The 20,604-nt window shown below is 51.8% G+C and overlaps 1 protein-coding gene across 1 annotated transcript in view; it reads right to left on the bottom strand.

Annotated features, from left to right (window-relative positions):
• Positions 1 to 4,225: 4,225 nt before the first annotated feature.
• Positions 4,226 to 20,604, bottom strand: part of NPTXR (neuronal pentraxin receptor) — a 42,395-nt gene continuing 26,016 nt past the window's right edge. The window contains exons 5-8 of the mRNA XM_061123926.1: positions 12,844 to 13,069; positions 11,663 to 11,910; positions 8,848 to 9,027; positions 4,226 to 8,494 (exon numbers count right to left, since the gene is read on the bottom strand). Coding sequence (XP_060979909.1) covers positions 8,270 to 8,494; positions 8,848 to 9,027; positions 11,663 to 11,910; positions 12,844 to 13,069 — 879 coding nt within the window. The 3' untranslated portion in view covers positions 4,226 to 8,269. The remainder of the gene's footprint in view (positions 8,495 to 8,847; positions 9,028 to 11,662; positions 11,911 to 12,843; positions 13,070 to 20,604) is intronic.

Genomic DNA, 20,604 nt, shown 5'->3' with positions numbered 1-20,604 from the left:
AGCTTTCTCTATAGTCCAACTCTCACATCCTTACATGACTATTGGAAAAACCATAGCTTTAACTAGACAGACCTTTGTTGGCAAAGTAATGTCTCTGCTTTTTAATATGCTGTCTAGGTTGGTCACAGCTTTTCTTCCAAGGAGCAAGCATCTTTTAATTTCATAACTGCAGTCACCATCTGCAGTGATTTTGGAGCCCAAGAAAATAAAGTCTGTCACTGTTTTCATTGTTTCCCCATCTATTTGCCATGAAGTGATGGGACCGGATGCCATGATCTTAGTTTTTTGAATGTTGAGCTTTAAGCCAACTTTTTCACTATCTTCTTTCACTTTCATCAAGAGGCTTTTTAGTTCCTCTTCACTTTCTGCCATAGGGGTGGTGTCATCTGCGTATCTGAGGTTATTGATATTTTTCCCGGCAATCCTGATTCCAGCTTGGACTTCATACTTACACTGAAATTTTTTTCTTCTGCTGACCCTATAAATCATTTAGATAGGTATGTTAAAATATCTCACTACAATTATGGATTTGTCAACTTTTCCCTTTATTTCTATCAGCTTTTACTTTATATAAATAACTATAAAGCTGTGTTGACACACACATGCAAATTTATAATTGTCTTTTCCTAAGAGACTGACTCTTTATCATCATGAAATGGGCCTTCTATCTCTAGCAGTGCTTCTTGGCTTTAAGTCTACTTTGAAGTAAGTATAGCCATGTCAGCGTTCTTTGTTCATTTATTTGTTTTTGGCTGAGCTCTGTGGCATGTGGGACTGAAGTTCCCTGACAAGGGCTGGAACCCAGACAGTCTGCATTGAAGCCCGGAGTCTTAAACACTGGACCGCCAGGAAAGTCCCTACACCAAATTTCTTTGAATTAGTGTTTGCGTGGTACGTATTTTTCTATCCTTTTAATTTCAACCTTTCATAGACTTACTTTAAAGTCCAATTTGACAATATTAATATTTTCATTGGAATATTTATCTTTTCACATTTAATATAATTAACCACTGATGTTAAATTTAGGTTTAAATCAATAACTTGACTATTTTCTACTTATCCCTCCCTTTCTGTGTTCCTTTTTCTTTTTTTCCTTTTCTGGCCCTCTTTGGATTTTTATTATTCTGTTTTTTTTTTTTTTTCCCTATAGTTAACTTGTTAGTTGCATATTTTTTTTACAATCTTTTTACTGATTACCCTAGGAGAATTCAATGTTGATACTATGCTTGTTAAAGTCAAACATAAAATTAATACTATTTTCAGGACCGTGCAAGGATATTAGGATATTTTAGTTGCATTTACCCACTTTTTAATTCTGTTGCTGCCATGAATTTTAAAGCTCACAGGACATAATTTTTTCCCAATCAATATTAGCTTAGACTTATCCACATGTTCCCCCTCTCCTTTGTTCTTCATTGGAATTTCCATATTTCCTTTTCCTTTCCATTTTCCCCTTCTCCCTAAAGCGTTCTGTCCTTTAAGAGAAACTCTGTTGACAACAAAAAGCCTTGGTGATAAATATTCTGTTTTTTTGTGTATGTGTCTGAAAACATCTTTTTATCATCTTTCTTGTGGGATCTTAGTTCCTCGGCCAGTGATTGAACCCAAGCCCCAGCAGTGACAGCGCGGAGTCCTAACCACTGGACTGCCAGGGAATTCCCAATGTCATCTTCATTTTTGAAGGGTCTTCAGTGAATGTGGAATTCTAGGGTGCCAATTACTTCCTTTCAGCATTTTATTGTCTTCCTTTGTTCATCCCTTCTCTTGAGAAGTTAGCTGTTGCTCTGGTCACTGCTCCTTGGAACATCATGTATCTTTTTTCTCTGGGACCTTTTAAGAAATTGTCTTTCCTTTACAGCTGTTTCACTATCAAAGCCCCAGTTACGGTTTTCTTTGTGTTTCTCACCCTGGAAGTTCCCTGAGATTCTGTTTATTTATTTTGGCTGTGCTGGCTCTTTGTTGCTGTGTGCGGGCTTTCTCTAGCTGCGGTGAGTGGGAGGCCCTCTCTAGTTGCTGAGCAGGTTTGTCCTTGCAGTGGCTTCTCTTGTTGCAGAGCACGGGCTCTAGGGCGTGTGGCCTTGAGTAACTGGTGCAAAGGCTTAGCTGCCCCATGGCGTGTGGAATGTTCCTGCACTAGGGATGAAAACTGCGTACCTTGGAAATATTGTCTATTCAAATTTGATTTCTGCCCTATTTGCTCCCTCCCTTTCTGGAGCTCCTCATATTAGAGATTTTCATTATGTTCCATATGAATCTTATGCTTTTTCCCCCTGTACTTTCTGTTCTTCCCCCTCAGTCTTCATTAAGGACTATTTCTTTTGAGATCTCTGATGGAGTGCACAATTCCTTCTTCACCTGTGTTTGATCTGCTGTTAGACCTGTGTATTAAGCTCATAAGATCAGTTAATGTATTTTCAGTTCTGGAGTTTTCATTTGATTATTTTTTAGTTTACAATTCTCTTTCGAAATTCTATTTGTCATCTGAATTCTTAGATATATTAACCATGATTATTTTCAAAGCCTGGGTCTCATAACTCCACTATATGAATCTCCTATAGGGATTTTTAAATATTAGACTTTTAATTTTGAGACAATTATAGATTCACATTAAATTGTAAGAAATATAATAGAGTTTATGTTCCCTTTCTAGTTACTATCAGTGGTAACATCTTGCAAAGCTATAATACAGTTTTATTACCAAGATACATTGATACAATATTATTTCAGTTTCTGCAGCTTTCCTTGTACTCATGTGGATGTGTGTGGATGTGTGCATATGTGTCTGTCCTGAATATAGTGTATTTATTTACTTCCATGCAATTTTATCACATGTGTAGGGCTACTAGCCCTTAAAAATTTTTTTTGCACTCTTGATTTCCAGTCATTCAGTTTTGTCTCTAGATACGTCTGATCATTTCTTATGGACTGCCAAACCTCGTGTGGCAAAAATACATGAGTTTGGATGATGCTTTCTTCCTCCAGAGAGAATTTACTAGCTGGAAAGGAAGAAACGCCCCTTGGAGACCTCTGACCATGAATGTAAAATGAGAGTCAGCACACATCACAGCCCTGTGCTTTTCCACATCAGCGTTCAGATGTGCAGGTGCTGGCAGGAAGCAGGTGGACAGCGGGATTTAACCACGGTTGGATGGTACCAGCTGAGTGGGACAGAGGGAAAGAGGGTATTGTAAGTAAATCGGTGGAAGAGAGGATAAACAAAGCAAATCTGCCTGCAGCTTCATTTTGCTCAGTGCTAAGTAATGAAAAGCAATGTTTTAAAACAAATCTGGATTCGTTCTGGAGTCGAATGCAGAAAGCACAGGAGTTTTTCAGGTTACTCAGTGGACTTCAAGCATGGTTTTCCTGTTTGAACTGCTGCTTCCAGCTATCCCCTTGCTTCATGGGGGTGAACTCCTCTTATTGGAAGTTTGGGAAACTTTGGAAAAGCCTGAGAAGGCTCTTCTTCTGGTGTGACTTCCTGTAACTCCAGACTGGCCCCCTGGCATTTCCCGGGGGCCATCTGAGGACAAGATCTAACTAGGAGCAGTGACAATATTGACGGGGCAGGAGGGTGGCGGCTGCGCCCCTGCGGTGGTCTACACGGAGAGGGCTGGGGCCCAGGTCAGGACCTCTTAGGGTGGGCTGAGCCCTGGAGGGGTGGCTGGGGGTAGCAGACCTTGACGCTGAGAGTCAGTCTAGTCTCTGATGCGAGTCCCAGGAGTCCAGGTAGACCGTGAGGAGGGGACGGGTTGAAATACAACAGGGCTCCTCCCACTCCACCACCCCATCTCCCCAGGACCCCAGGGGATGCTCTGGGGACCCAGGAAAGTAATTCAAGCAGATTGGGTCTCAGGGAACAAGTCAGGAACCTGGGATCCCGTAACTGGGGCATGAGGTGGGGATGAGGTGTTAGGAATGAGGCCAAAGCCCAGTTATCAAAACTGGGACACTTTCCATGTGGGACCCGTGTTCTTTACATCCTTCCTGCAGAAATCCTGGAAATAGGGGTGTGTCTGCCCCTGGGACCTGGCAGAGCCTGTAAGGTTAGGGGGGCACAGGTGGGGCTGGGTGAGGCTTTGGCATAGTGAGGTGGCACCCCTTCTGTCTTTGCCTACTGCCCTGCTCCAAGTAGTAGCCACTTCATTCCTGCCCAGCACCCCCAGGGTAGCCCCACCTTTGCAAGAAGAGCCTCAGAGTAAACATCACGTTTATTTTGGACATTCAAATTTACAAAAACAAAAAGTAACAAAAACCTTGACATAGCATACACACACACACGCGCGCGCACACACACACATACAGACACATGTTGCATCTCATGTCACTTTATGTACAAAATCAGGCGGGGCGGGGGAGGCGGGTTGCCAGTAGGATGCACTAATTTCACAGTGTCTGACAGCTCGACATGCTCATTCATTGCTCAGCCTGGGCCCACATGAGCCCCTCCCCCACCCAGCAGGGTCAGGGGCCGGGGGAGGGGTTTGGAGTGGCAGGCAGTTGGGACAAAGACGGTGAAGAGAATGATTCCATCTTTTGGGGAGTGGGGAGCAGTGTCCCTTCCCCAGTTTTCTCAGAGCAAGGATGCTGGGAAACATAGTAAAGAGGGGACCCTTTCAGGGGGCTAGGACCACTGCATCATGGAGTGAGCACTGAATGCAGAGTCAGAAAACTGGGCTCAGGTCTCCCAGTGTCCCAGCTGGGTGGCCACGAAGACTGCTCATCCTCCCTGGGCCCTGGCATCTTCATCTGTAAAAAGAGGGCTTCGGAGCCCTTCCTGTCCACACCTGTGGTCCCAGGTCTTGCACAGATGTGGCAAGGTGATCGGCCTCTTGGGATGTCGGTTAGGGGCACCATGTGCCACAAGGTGGGAAAATCTGGCAGATAAGAGCTCTGAAGCATCTGGCGCAGGGCTGGGCCCAAAGCAGGGGTTTGAGAAGGGGCAGCTCTCTCCCCTTTGCAGCCTGGGACTCTTGGGAGACACCCAGCTTCCTCTCCACTTTCAGCTCTCCTGGAAACTCCAGCCAATGAGAGAAGGGCTAGGCTGTGAGCACCCCGCACAGGGACAAGCTCCCTGAAGGGGCTGAGAACCCTCTCTTGGCCTCACCCAAGGGGACCCTGGCCCAGGGGCCAGTCCACCCCTCACCTTTGTGTTCCTCTGGGTCAGGGTGAACAGACTCAGGAGCAGTGGATGGCCAAATCCCACTCCACAGGCAATGGCAGCACCTGTCCCCTCAGGCTGAAGGGTGGGCCTTGGATGTCACCGACTTTGAACTCTGGGTTCCATCACTTGTGGGCTGATTGACAATGGGCAGGTTACTTAACTTCTCTGGACCTCCATTTCTCTACTTGTACAATGGGGCTGAGAACAGTCCTACTTAGAACTGCTGTGAGGGTGAATGAGTTGATCCCTGTGGGGTGCCCAGCATGGCAAGTTTATAAGGGTGTAACAGACATGGTTCCAGCCTCATTTTCAGCTGGGAGTAGCTCGAGGACGCAGCCGAGCACCTCTGCTCCTCCCCATCTTTTTGGCGTGCCCGGGAGTAGCTGAAGATCAAAGCTGGAGTCCAAACAACAGGCATTCAGCAAAGAAGGATAATCACTAGACGGAGGAGTGGGGACTTGGGACATTCATCATTCTGGAATGGGAATAGGGACCCAGGCCACTCACCGATGGCCCAGACTCAGAGCCTACATGACAACATCTCTGGTTTTGTTCCTGTTCCCTCTGGAGGGCTGACCAGGGTGATTCAACACAGGTCAGAAGTTTCACGATCACCATGACAAAGCATAAAGGACTTGGGATGATGTTTCTGGGTGGGCTTGAGTGACCAAACAAGTTCTATCACCTCCTTCCTAAGATTCGTTCTTTCCCTCTAAGGCCTCCACAAAAGCTGCTCCCTCAAAGACAATAACAGAAACCCAATAAAGCCCAGTGTTCCTGAAATCTAAGTTCCAAATTTCGCCGTCACCCCAGCAACAGCGTATGTCATTATGAGATGCTTGACCCAGCACTGGGGCTGATGTCATTGGCTGTTGCCAGGGCAACTAGATCTGGCAGGTTCTGGCTAAAGCGTGCCATCCCTCCTCCTAGGGGGAGTTGGGCTGGAAGTGCAGAATGGTCTATTTGCACTCTTGAAATGGAAACGAGGATCCGGGGGCTGGAAGCAACAAGTCTTGGAAAAGCCTCCATGGCCCTGTGCCCCACAGTCTGTAGCTCAGGCATCATGCCTCAGGCTAAGTGGATGTGGGGAGCAGAGACAGGGAACCAAAGGAACAAAAAGCCGCCAGTGCCCATCTGACTTAAGTAACCAACAGCTGTCCAGACACCCGGTAGGTGAGTGGGGAGGGACCCCAGTGTTCTCAGCTCTCCATTCCTGCCAGAGTGCCTGGAGATCACACCTCTCCCACCCTACCTTCCAGGATCAGGGGTGGGAATGCCAAGATGTCTGTATGTTTCATACAGGAAAGTGGTCCAGTGTTGGAAAGCATTGTTGGAATGTTGGAAAGCATTCTGACCCCTCAAATGTCAATCCTCTTAGGTTTAGGCTGGACTCAAAAGACTCTCACGGGCAAGAAGTATGGTGTGGGGGAAAAAGCACTGGGTTCTAGTCCTGGCTCAGCTCCATTGAGCTGTGTGACCCTGTGCAAGTCACTTGCCCTCTCTGAGCTCCTCCTCATATGAGCAATAAGAGGTCAGACTGGGTGGCTTTTCTCAGCTTTTGATATTCTTCCACTGTCTTGGGGGAGCCGGTGGGGACTCAAGGGTAGGGCCCAGGCAAGCCACCAGCCCTTTGAAACACTCAGATGGGCAAGGGTGCCAGGCTGGGGGTGATCCAGAAGAGCTGACCTTAACAATCTGTGTATGAGGTTGGTCTGCTTTGACCCTTGCCCCTTGCCCTTGACTCTCTGGAGCCAGTTGCTGACCCTGACCCGTGCCTAGCCAGATCCCATATGCTGCCCAGCCCCAGGGCCTGCCCCTGCTATGCTCCTTGACCCCTAGGTAGGTTCTCAGGCTTGTCCCACTCTATCCACCTGGAATCATAGACCATCCCACTTTTGATCTGGAGACCTCTCAGAAATTACCAAAGCTCGCAAATGAGGAAGGCCAGCTGGAGAGGACAGGGACTGACAGCAGACTACACAGCAGGCTGGCAGCAGAGAAGACCAGAACCAGAGGCGCCTTCTCATCCAGAGCCCTGCACACCACTCCATGCTTCTCCCTGCCCTCTCCGCTTCTTTCCTTCCCCAAAGGCTGCAGGGACATGCAGAGCGGGTCGGTACTGTGGCTCTGCCAGAGCCTGGGTCTCCTGGGGCACATGCCTCTGTCCCACGCTGTCCCCTCTGTGCCATGCTGTCCCCTCTGTCCCATGCTGTCCCCAGCCCAGGCTGAAGTGGTCCAGGCCCTGTTCTGGTCACAGAAGGCGCAAGGTGACCATACCAGTGGACGCAGCCATGGGTGGGCCTCCTGTGATCTTGGTCCCCAACCCTTCAGGCTGGAGCTGGGAAGGGAATGTCCTGGAAATTGAGGTGGGGCTGGGCCAGGCATGGAACCAACATTCAAAGCAACCATTCAGCACACAAAGAAACAAGGAAAGAGGAGGAAGAAAGGGTGCAGGTGGGGGTGGGGGTTGGGGGGGAGAAGCTTCATCAAGATTTCCCCTGCCCGTGACTGGCAGCTGGTGGAAAGATGGAAGGGGGTGATTCTGAGTCTCCTGTGTGGTTCTGTCATTTCCTCTCAGCTGGGGGACAGCTCCACAGCCTGCGATGGCCTTGAAGAGGAAGGGGGCACACCTGCCTCATGGAAGAAAGGGGACAGATAACCATCCCTGCCACTGAGACAGTGAGCCCTTTGCCCATACACAGCCCCATGGATGGTGCTGTGAGATCAGTGGAATCAACTGTGGTTGACGGGTGAGGGGACACAGGATGAGAGACAGCTCCACTCTAACGCCAGTGGTGGCGGAAGAGCCATGGGCTCTGCGATGCACTCCCTGGACTCACCCCAGGCCCTGGACTCACCCCAGGCTTGACCTCTTGACTCGAGCTGCTTGTCCCCATTCAAGTGGGATCAGAGGACAGACATCAAAGGCAGGGCATTCTGGAGGTGTGGGTACAGGTGGGGGAAACGGGAGGCATGGCAAAACAGGAGGAGTGGGGCGAAAAAGGAGACCAGTGCGTGTGTGAGTAGGCTAAGGAGGGAATGCTCTCCCGCCCCGGAAGGTCCCCGAATTGGCAGGCAAGGGAGGGGGCCCCCCCACGAGGTGGCCCCTCATGCCTTGGCCCTGCCCTTGCAGACATCAAAGGCAGCCTTCGTTGCACCCCCAAAGGCCTCCACTAGCTTGTCCTCCCATGGGAGGATGTTGCCCAGCAGTGGCCCCGTACAGTTGGCAATGCCCAGGACTTGGGCTGGTGTCAGGGCGTGGTCCCAGAGGTTAAACTGGGCAATGTCACCCACGAAGGCCTGGGTGGCATCAAATCGGCCGCCTAGGGTATCCTGGACCAAAAGAGCAGAAAGAAACAAGAAAGACATGGAGTGAGGGAGCAGAAAAGATAAGCAGGTGCTCAGAAAGTCAAAACTCTGTCCCTGCTGAAGCTCCGCCCCCTCCAGGTTCTAGTCCCGCCCCAAGGTCCTAGCCCCGCCCCAAGGTTCTAGCCCCGCCCCAAGGTTCTAGCCCCGCCCCAAGGTTCTAGCCCCTTGGGCCGGTCTCACTCAGTCTGCCCATCTGCAGAATGGCTGGGTCAGACTGAGGGCTCACTTCTGTGCTCTCAGGGACGCTCCGCCTACCCCTCCTCCTGAGGCGCCCTTGGTGGGTGGGATATCTAGCTGCATCCCACCCTGACCCTTACCTGCTCCTGGCCCAGGATAAGGATCCCATGAGGCTTGATAGGGTGCCAGGCGGCCAGGTTCTCACCAGAGCCCCGCAGGTCCCCATCCTGGTAGGCAGACCACAGGCCATCCCTGGTGGTCCAGGTGATGCAGATGTGGTGCCAGCCATTGTCCTTCAGGCTCAGGGGTAGCTGGGCCACCTAGAAACAGGTCCCCCAGCCCTGGGTCAGAGGTGCCACAAGCCCCAAGGCTGGAGCAGTGGGATGAGGGATGGGGAGACCAGTGTCCCTCCTTCCAGGGGCTGACCCAAGGTCTGACCCTCCCTGTCCTCCCAGCCCAGTGTCTTTCCACAATGTAGCAATATCATCAGGCACTTCATTCAGATCACAAGGGACTACTCAGTATTGGTTTTCAGTTGTTTCTAGGTAGTTTATTCACTCTGACAGGCCTGTAAGGTCACGCAGGGTGGGAGTTGTATCTCACAAGCCTCCCTTCCCTGAATATCTCACATAGTGCCCAGCACACAGCTGGGCTCAAGAAGTGCTGGGAATGATGGAACAAGCCTTGGACTCGGAGGCCAAGCGCTGTCAACCAACACCCTGTGGGACCCTGGGGAGGTTGCTCGTTCCCCCCCGGGCCTCAGTCTCATCCATAAAGTCAGGGGCTTGGGCAAAGGATGGCAAATATGCAGCCACCTCTGCCTCCTACTCCACCCAAGGCAGACATGGCTAATCAATCATGAGCCTAGACTCAACCTCGGAATCTTTCTCATCACAGTGCTCTTGGAAGGCACTGCTGATTGATTGGAGTTGGCCTGTGAGATGAAAGGTACTTGCTGCTTGTGGATTTGGGGCTCCCAAGGGCCCTTTCATCTCCTAGGTTCTCCGAGATCACAATTTATTACAATATTCTCTGAGGCCTACTTGATGCCAGGCCTTGTTCTGGACACCGGGGGATATGGATCCGGTCCTAAAATGAGCTGAGTCTGCACAGGAGGGGAGGACTTCAGGGACACTATCACAAGACAGAGTAACGTAGGGGCCATGTGGGAGATACAGAGGCCGTGAAGGCCCAGAGGCAGAGAGGAGTGTGGGAATAGAAGATGTGAAATCTAAACACATCTGGAAGTATAATGAACTCTGGAAATTCCACTGTATGGCCCCCCAACCAAGGTGGGGGGCGGGTGGCCAGTTTGCACAGCAGGGGCAAAGGATTAGAGACTGGAATAAAATGAGAACTGTGAGTAGCTTGTGAGGCTGGTACTCAAAAGGCACCAGAATTTCAGGAAATTGGGTTGCCTTGTGCCCTGTCCAGGGTGCTGAATTCCTTCTATTATACTAGAACCGACTGCTACCATGGGTAGAGCCAAGGATGGCAGCCAGGGGGGTTATGAAGGGGAACTGGGTAGCACGATCTAGATGTCACCCAGCTACCCTCTGATGGACTTAGAGGGTAAGTGTGTACTGGGCCACAAGGGAAATTCACTGTCCTGTAGGCTTATCTCTTTCCTCCTCCTCCAGGACACCCATGAAAGGCACCTCCTGCTGAGCAGGGTTCTGATGGGTGTCAGCCACTCCCAGCAGTTCTATGTGGCTATGGGCTGGTCACAGGTGCAGGATATGTTCTCTGCATTTCCCAGCGCATCTCAAAAGACCAGCATGCCATCAAGACCCAAAGCAATATGTCAGGCTGGGGAAGATATCTGCAGGGAATGGCGTGATAAGATGCTCATCTTGCTTCCCCCTTAATCACCATGCCCCTGCTACATCACTCCCCCTGTCTCCCCAGCTTGTCCTGCCCTGTCCACTCCTGGGAGAGTGGTGACGGGGTGGGAGTCCTGGGCATGGGGAAGATCGGTGACCCAAGGGCAGAACAGTGGAACCCAAGACCCCCAAATCACATCATCACCCCTTCACCAGCTTTGTGGCCAGGGTGTGTTATTTGCCTTCACTGAACCTCAGCTTTTCCATCTGCAAAATGGGGATAATAGGGTGTCTACTTCCTGGGGCTTTTGGGTCAAGGATGATAATATGGGTAAAGTACTAGCACGGGACTTGGAGTAATAAAATGGGGGCACATTTATTAAAGTCTGTTAAATGCCAGGTTCTGCTCAAAGCCCTTTACATGTATTTAAGCCATTTAATTCTTACCAAAACTATGTACAGTTGAGGTTATTATTATTCTTGCTTTACAGATGAGCAAACTGAGGCACAGGGAGGGTAAGTGACTAGTTGAAGGTCACACAGTGGGTTAGCGGCAGAACGAGGATTCAAATCCAGCATTCAGGCCAGAGCTTGACCATGGCACCAGCCTACACGCCACGTGAGGGGAGGGGCATGGGGCTGACTGCCGGGGGGAGGGGGACAAGGAATCCACGAGCACTTCTGCCCTTCCTTCCACCTCCCTCCCCAGAGAGGTCCTAGGACCTCATTTGCTTCTCTCTTCGTTCAGAAGAATGAGCAGGGCCCTGGGGGCCCCATAGGTGCCCTGCTGTAGGAAGCACTTCCAGTCCTGCGCCCACAGCCAGGTTGCTGGGGAAGTCTCTTAATCTCTGTGATCCTCACATGCTCCTCTGTAAACGGCAAACCACTGACAGCCTCTCTTGGACAGGAGCTCTTATCCTATCAGCCCCAGGTCTGGCTTATCTTGAATTCCCAGAACGCAGCCTGGCATGGGTTCGTCCATCTTGGAGGCATTCCATGCGTGCTGATTCTGCTGAGCAGGAGAATGGAAACGGCCGGCCCGTCTGGGACCAGCACAGTGCAAATGCTCCTGGAAGGGTCCCCCCTGCCTCACCCCGCTCCCTCCCTCGGGCTCTGCCCAGCCCCCACTCACCTTGTCGTTGATCAGCAGCTCCATGGGGTCATGGCCCGCCTCCAGCAGCACGATTTCGTTGGCCTGCCCGGGCACGGAGTAGGAGAAGGGGGTGCCCTGGCCAGTGCCGCCGGGCCTGGAGCGCAGCCACATGCAGACGGTGAAGGCGTAGAGCTCGGGCAGCGCCTTCCGCACGCGGGCGTACATGTAGTTGTTGCGGATGGGAATGCTGATCTTGAAGGCATCTGGGGGACTGTAGGCCGAGGACCCTGAGCGGGGTGAGCAAGGTGAACACGGTGGGGGTCAGCGGACACGGATGGGGGTGGGGGGCAGGTCATACTCCAGAATGAGGGCTACTAGCCCCCGGGTAACCTCACCTTGTCTGTAAGCCTCAAGGGTGGTTCTCACCAAGTTTAAAAGATGAAAGCTCCCTGAGAGTTCATGAGTTCTAAATTCCTATTTTTCAGATGAGGAAAATGAGGCCTGGGGAGAGGAAGTGAACTTCCAAGGTCACGGAGCAAGCCAGTGACAGCTGAGGACTGAGGAGCCAGGTTTCCTCATGCTCACACCTGTACAGTGTCCAACACGTCATGATTTTATGACCCTTGTCGTGCCAGGCCCAGGTGTTAAACAAATGACAAAATTCTGATGGCAAAGGTACTCTTGAGGGTGGTTAAGAGCATGGACTTTAGAGCCAGACCTGATTTAAGGTCTAGATTCACCACTTACTGGTTGTGTGACCTTGGGCAAGTCACTTGACCTCTCTGAGCCTTATTTCCCTTATTTATAAATATTTGTTTATAGTCTTATTTATAAATATAATAATTTTAATAATTATAATAAAACAAATATTATGAACATATACATTTATACATTTTATTTATTTATTTATAGCATTATTTATTATTAGGGAATAATAAACAGAACCACCCTTGTATGGTCTGTGAAGAGTAAACCAGCTGACATATCAAGTAGTTAGCCCACTCCCAGAAAATAGTGGGTGAAAATGTGCCAGAAAATGCTAACTGGTAATGGTAACGAAACACCCCAATCATCCTGTCTGTTTCACAGCCTCTTCCCCACCACCCTATCTAGCTTTAACCTCTGGGAAACTTTTTCTGAGTGAATCTGCCACCCTGAGGACCATCCGAGGACCAAGGATGCCCTCACCCACCATGCCTTCTGTGGGGCCTAGGACCCACCATGCTCCAGTTCGGCTACACGGTCCTGCAGGGCATCCAGCTCCTTCTCCACCTCCTGCCGCTGCTGTTGGCTGCTGTGACCGAGGGCCACGCGTTCCTTTTCCAGCGCCAGCACCTTGGCCAGCAACTGCCCCTCCAGCTCGTCCATCTTGGAGTGCAGGGTGGTGGGCATCACAGGCGCAGGGGCTGGGGCGGCCGAGAGGTTCACCCGGGCTGGGAGCTCTTGCTGCTTATGGACAGAGAAAGGGACCTTCGAAGTCAGTCAGGGGGAGGATGGAAGGAGACAAAGTCCCAGAGATGCCCACTGCCCCTGCTTGAGTGACCCCCGTTGAGCCTCAGCTTCCCCGTATGTATAATGGGATGGCAATGCCTGCTTCAGGCAGTGAACGTGCACTGGGCGCCCAACAGCAGGCTGGCTCCTGTCCTCAGAACATCTCAGCCTCTGGGGGCCAGCAGTGGAGAGCTGCAAAAGTCCCCCAGAGGGTCCGACGTGCAGTTGGGGTTGAAAGCCACTGCCGAGCCCTTCATCACGGGAAGGCTGCACCCTGATGGGTCCTTGAAGAGGTGGGCTGTCCTGATCATCACTTATTTACATGCTGAACTTTTCCCAGATGGCGCAAGACTCTGTGTGGGTGCTGGGCAGACCCAGGGGCACAAACCAGGGGCACTGGAAAAGGGCTCCAGTGCTGCTGTGATGTGTGGTTAAGATCACAGACTTCAGAGGCAGGCAGCCCAGGGCTCAAATCCAGCTTGAGAACCAATCTGCTGTGAGGCTTGAGGCAAATGCACCCATCTCTCTGAACCCTTGCTTCCTCTCAGGCAATATGGCACAACTGTAACTATTTAGAAGGGTTGTGGGGATGATTAGGTGGTAAATGCCTGTGAACAGCGCCTCTTTACTCTGCTGTCTAGAGCAGGGTGTTCAAGGGTGGTCTCAGACACCCCCCTCCCACCCAGGATGAGCATAAAGTGTCTTAGAGTCCTCCTTTGGTCTGTCTTTAGACCCCCACGGGAAGGAGAATTGGGACAGAAGGAAGGGGGTCTTTCCTTTCCCCTCCCCTGCTGGAGGAAACCCCTTCTGGGATGGAGGAAGGCAGCTGAGGCCACAAGTCCTGATTCTGGGAGGGGAGAGTCTCTGGTAGACACGTCATGGGAAGATGAGTAGGAAATGAATAATTCATTGAGCTTCTAGGAGCCAAATTAGACCAGTTCTGCACTGCTCTCCCCTCCTCCATGCTCCCTACTGACAGCCTGATGCTTCCTCACTGTCCTGGGGCTCTGCTGGTTCCCACTTCACCTGCCCTGGGCCCCGAACACAGGCTTAGCCCCATATCTGAGCTCATTGAATTCTCACGATTCCTTCACTGAGCAAATATTCACTGAGCACCTACTGTGGGCCAAACAGAAAACCAAGAGCACAACCAAGCATTCCCTGAGCACCCTGTGCCTACAGGGATGGCCCCACAGCTCAGGGGCAAGCACAAGAGACCCCTCTCGGCTTCACTGGCCCAGCCCTGACCTCGTCAGTCATTTGCTGTGTGACACTGGGCAAGTCCCTTAACCTCTCTGAGCTCTTTTTTTTTTTTTTTTCTCCTAGCACTGTGACGAGAGGATAAATGTGTCCCCTGCTTCAAAGTGCTGGGGGTGGAGAGGACAGTGCAGGCCAAGGGTCACTGCCACACTCAGCACCAGAGAGAAGGGAGCTGCCACCACAGACAGTGATGGGACCAGGCACTGGGTTCCGCCACTGCACCCCGAGAGCAGGGGCAGGTGGGTTCATCTCTCTGGGGTCATTTTTCCTCCTCTATAAAGTGGGGACTTGGAACGTTGGACTTGCAGGCCTGTGGTCAGGATCAAAAGATGGTGCATAGCGGGAGCTCCAGCTTGACCCGGTGTGGCCACCTGTATCCCCCACGGTGTCCCACGTGGGAGGGCACAGCCATCCACCTATGCAGACATCTGCTTGGTCCACCAGGTGGGGAGCCCAGGGGCATGGATGGATGAACTGCTCAGTACACACGGCCCCACCCTATTACACGAATCTTCACTGTCCACTGTCTGGAGGGCTCCTTGGAATTCCCCAGGTGCCCACGAATCCTGACTCTGGTGCTGACTAAACACAAAGCCTCAGTTTCCCCTTCTGTAAAATAGGGACAACCGGCCCCACTCTGCCCACCCGCAAGACAGATGTGGGAATGAAACAGTGGAAGTAACAGGTCCTTGTGGACGGTAAAAGCAGAATGCATGGGACTTCCCTGGCAGTCCAGTGGTTTAAGACCCCATGCTTCCACTTCAGGGGGCCTGGGCTCGATCCCCGGTCAGGGAATGACGAGCCTGCACATGGTGCGGTGTGGCCAAAGAAGAGAAAACGATGCAAACTGTGAGGCCTGAATACATCAAGTGACAGGGAGCTTGCTACCTCCAGAATCTTTCCTTGGCCACAGACAGCTCATGGAGCATCAGGGCCAGCCACCCACTGCATCTGAGGCAGTGGGACTTCCAGGAAACCTTAGGCTGAGGCAATTAGCTCATGAAGTGCCATCTACGTCAGCACTGGAAGGGCCGGGGCCAGGTCTCCTAGAATGGGCCCCCTTCTAACCTCACTGACCCTCTATCCACTGGGCCTACCTGGGCACTTCTGAAGGAGAGTGTGCCAGGCATCCCCCTGCCCCAGCACTTTCCAGGTATTTATTCATGAATCCTCATAGCCACTCGTTTTGGTTGGCACTCTTAGTGTCCCCATTTCACAGATGGGGAAACCAAGGCAGAAGTCTTTTTGAGGGGCTGAGCAAAGCTGACCCCTCTGGAGCCGAAGCCTTCTCTCTCCTGCAAAGTGTCCTCCTCCTTCAGAGGGAGAAAGACCTGCCAGGATGGAACAAGGACGTCAAGTGCTATTTACACAGACGCCATTGTGAGAAGGCACGGCACAGGCTGAGGGAGGTGGGCACACAAGCTGTTCTTTTGTCAGAGCCGCCAGCTCTGCCGCCAGCAGGAAGGCCAGGGAGGAGGTGGGCTCACCGGATCCCATGTGGCCCCCTCCCCACACCGATGTCTGCATCAGAAGAACATGACTCCCCCCACTTACCCATCTGTTGCAGGCACAGGCTGTGATGCGTGGGCTCTGGGCCTGATGCCAACTGGGCCCCCAGCCCAAGATGGTGGGGAGACGACGCCATCACCCCACGCGGGTCCTGATGGGGGCTTGAAACCCACACTTGTCGTGCTTGGAGTCCGGGGTGGGGTTTGGTGGAAGTACGTGGGGCCTGGAGCCAGAGCCCAGGGTTCCGGTCCAACTCAGCTAACGTGCTGGGCTCATTAGCACTCGGTAACAAGATGCTAACAGAGGCAGCTGTCCTCACTGCCGTGCACCGCGTGCCAAGTCCTGCACTCCGGAAGTACCGTGCAAACATTCCACCAGCCCTCTCAACTGGGGAATTAAGGAGCTCTGCTTTTCAGATGAGACAGCAGAGGCTCAGAGAGGTGAAGTCATCTGCCTGAGGTCACACACTGCCAAGTTGCAGAGCCAGGACCCCAGTTCAGCCCCTTCTGACTCCAGAACCTCTTCTTCTTCGGTCTTGCCCTGACAGTCTGGGTCTCAGTTTGTCGATCTGCCAAATGGGTACAGTGCCAGCTGTCCTGCCTGCCTCAAGGGCCGGCAGAAGAGGTTTCAGTGGCCGTGAGAAGGCTGGGACGATCTGGCAGGTGGTGTCAGGCCCTGGGGTGGGGCAGCTTCACAGAGGGGCTCGGACAGAGGGACCTGCCTAAGTGGGGGAGCTCTGGGGCTGGGAGGGAGTGGGGAAGACCTTGCCACCTTGTCCCCATGTGGGGTCTGCTCCTTTCCTATGAGGGGCAGAGGGAAGGTGCTGGTTTTCACAGTCAAGGCTCCACCCTCTGCACAGTTCCCCTCCGCGCAGACAGCACAGGGCCCAGCTCCAGGGGCAGTAGGGCAGAGAGCAGGCTTGGTGGCTGTGGTGTGGGTCAGGCCACCTATCTCCCACGTGGGCTCATCCCCTAAGTCCTGTGTGAGTCTGCCCCAGCTCACACCTAGGCTCCATCAGCCCAGTGACCTTGTTACGGAAAGCCTCCCTGCCTCAGTTTCCTCATCAGCAAAAAGGGTACAAAAATAATAGCTCATAGCCTGCAGTGAGAAATGTTAACAGATATAATGCCCTTCGAGTTGGCAAATGACGGGCTATGTGTCAGCTATTATTATGATTATTACCAACACTCCTTAAACATCTTTGAAGGAGCCCATCCTCCTCCATCTCCAACCATAAATGTTTTTGTTTAATCATTATATTGAGAAAAAAAGCAAGTTACAGAAGAACAGTTGGATATCATTTATACAAAAGTGCAAAGATTCAAAGCTAGATCATGTATTTTATAAAAGCATAAAGAAATGCATGGAGTGATAAATACAAGTTCAGGACAGCGGTGACCCTCTCTTGGGGCTGGGACAGGGGAGGCCCTCAGGGACATCAGTCGGTTGCAACTGTCCTGGGTCTTAAGCGTCAGTGGGGACTTGGATGGTAGTCTTTACACTTTTGCATATGTCTTGTTTTAAAAAGTTGTTTTGGCTGTGCTGTGTATGGCGTGGTTGTATCTTAATTCCCCAACCAGGGATTGAAGCCACATCCCCTGCCTTGGAAGGCAGATTCTCAACCACTGGACTGGCCAGAGAAGTCCCCAGTAATTTTCTTTTAAAAAATGGGGGGAAAGATCCAAAAGCAGAGTCTTGAGGGTAGAATTGAGCTCTAAATCTTAACCCCGGCCCAGACCACCATCCCCAGGCTCCTACTCTGGCCTTTCTCCACACAGCAGCCAGAGAGGCAGGCAGCTCAATGCAGATCCAACCACGCTGCTTACACCCTTCAGTAGCCCTCCTCTCCCACCATCAATACCCTGCCCCTCTACTCTCAGCCCTTACTACACACCCCAAGAGGCTACCCTTCATTCCAACTAAAAGGCCCACCTATCCCCAACTCCCTCTCACTGCTGGGCCTCCGCACATGCTGTTCCTTCTGCCAAGAACACTCTTCCCACCCCCATTCCACCTCCTCTGGCCAGTACCTCCTCACCCTCACCAGATGGCAGCTTCCCTGACGCCTTAGCCATGATGCTCCAAAGGGAGAGGGAACAAGGGTATCTCTGGAGGGACTGCAAGTCCTCACTCCATTCATTCATTCATTCATTCATTTGTCACTATGTGCTGGGGCAACACAATGCACAGGTACCAGCATGACTCTCAGGAAACTGAGGCAGGGAGGCTTTCCGTAACAAGGTCACTGGGCTGATGGAGCCTAGGTGTGAGCTGGGGCAGACTCACACAGGACTTAGGGGATGAGCCCATGTAGGAGATAGGTGGCCTGACCCACACCACAGCCACCAAGCCTGCTCTCTGCCCTACTGCCCCTGGAGCTGGGCCCTGTGCTGTCTGCGCGGAGGGGAACTGTGCAGAGGGTGGAGCCTTGACTGTGAAAAGGCTCCCCACTTACTAGATGTGTGGCCCTGGGCAAGCTATTCAACTCCTCTGACCCTCAGTTTCCTCAACTGTAAAATGGGAATAATAATATCTACATCTTAGGATATATGTAATGACAAAAATGAAAAAATACATAAAGCCTGGCATATAAAAATGGCTGATAGGGAGTCATAACCATTATTATTACTTACTATTATTGAGAGGCAGGAGAGCATGAAAGTGAAAAAAGTGTTAGCTGTTCAGTCATGTCTGACTCTATGTGATCACATGGACTGAGGCTGGCGGGCTCCTCTGTCCATGGGATTCTCCAGGCAAGAATACTGGAGTGGGTTGCCACTTCCTTCTCCAAGGGATCTTCCCAACCCAGGGATCGAACCCAAGTCTCCCACACTGCAGGCAGATTCCTTACCATCTGAGCCACCAAGGAGAGCATAGTGAGTAGTAACTGGGTGGGATGTGGGCCAGGGAGCCAGACTGCTTAGGACTGAAATCCCAGCTGAGTGACCTGGCCAAGGTTCTTAACCTCTCTGAGCCTCGGTTTCATCATCTGTGAAATGGGGAGAGTAACAGTCCCATGGTTCTTGTGGGACTAAATTGTAAGGCTCTCAGAACAGGCTGGCAGAGAGGGTGGGGTGAGTCGAGGGAAGCTCTTACAGAGGGGCTGTCCTGCTCCCCCTTCCTCCCCAGGAGCCTGCCTGGCAGGCTTCTCTGTCTCCATCTCACCCCAGCAGGGGAGGGGCAGGAGAGCAGGTGGCAGAGGCCAGACCGATCTTTGTCCTGGTTCCCACTGCCACTTTGCAGTTGGAATGGAAAACAGACAAATGGACCTCTGTACACTGAGGGTGCCTAGAGACGGCAGTCGGCATGCAGGAGGGGAGGTCGGGAGAAGGGGGATCGGCTCTGTGAGGGTCTGTCCATACACCCTCCCGGGCTCTGAGCCTCAGAGCAAGCGACTAGACACGCCATCCCCAGGCCCCCTTTCCTCTCCCTTTACATACTCCCCATCAAGCTGCCACAGAATCCCTTCCTGGCCCTGCCTGCCCACATACCTTCTGGGCCCTGGCCCAAAATCTGCAGCAGAGACCAAGGACCCCACTCTCAGCCCATTTTCATAGAAAATCCTGACTGTCATCTTGGCTCAGCATTCCACATGCTGTGTGGCCTTGGGCAAGTCACTCAGGCTCTCTGAGCCTCAGCTTCCCCTGGAGTCAAATGCGAGGTGGGCAGGGGCACCTAAGAGCTTCCACTTCAGGTTTGCTGCCTCGATCCCTGTCTCAAGTTCTGCGGGGATCAAGTGTCTGACTGTCCTGGGGAAGCCCAATGGCCTTATCACTCGGAGGATGGGGAGCACCAGCCCTTGACCTCAGTCCACCTCCCACAGGCAAGGACTTCACAAAATGGCCAATAAACATAAGAAAAGGTGCTCAACATCATGAGTCATCAGAGAAATACAAATTGAAGCCACGATGAGTCCACTACACACCCACCAGAATGGGGAGTGTCTTTAAAATGACCACAGCAAGGTTGACAAGTTTCACACCAGGTGGGTGTGCGAACGCTTACTGCCACTTTGGAAAAGCGTTTGGCAGAGCCTCCTAGCACTAAATATATGCCTCTCCTGGAACCCAAGCAACCACTCATGGGGATACATCCAGGAGAAATGAGGACTTTTAGCCAGCCAGGGATATCACAAGGACACTCACGGCAGCTTGATTTGTAATAATCCCAAGCCAGAAACAACCCAAACATCCGTCCATCAGAGAATGGGTAAATAAGGTGTTTCCCACACTGAAACACTACGCATCGGTGAAAAGTAAACCTCTAACACACACACGCCATGACTGAAGGTCAACGTGCAGTGAGGACACCAGACATGAGGGGTGCAGCTCGTCTGAGTTGACCTGAGGGAAGTTCAAACACAGAGAAGACTGACCTGCAGCGATGAAAACTGGAATAGTGGTGCCTCTGGGGAAGCAGGGATTTTGGGGTCACAAAGGAGCCTTCTGGGGTGCTGGAAAAGTCCTGATTCTTATTTGGATGGTGCTTTCATGGGTGTGCCCATGTATTTTCATGCAGCTGCACACTTAAGATCTGTGTCTTTTTCACAGACATAGAGAACTCACTTGTGGACACTGTGGGGGAAGGAGAGGGTGGGACAAACTGAGAGAGGAGCATGGAAATATATACGTTACCACATGTAAAGTGGGCAGTCCGTGGGGATTTAGTGTATGACTCAGGAGCTCAAGCTGGTGCTCTGTGACAACCTAGAGGGGTGGGGT

The sequence above is a fragment of the Dama dama genome, chromosome 22, assembly GCF_033118175.1.
Source record: "Dama dama isolate Ldn47 chromosome 22, ASM3311817v1, whole genome shotgun sequence".
Lineage (NCBI taxonomy): Eukaryota > Metazoa > Chordata > Mammalia > Artiodactyla > Cervidae > Dama > Dama dama.
This window is presented reverse-complemented; position numbering and strand designations above follow the sequence as displayed.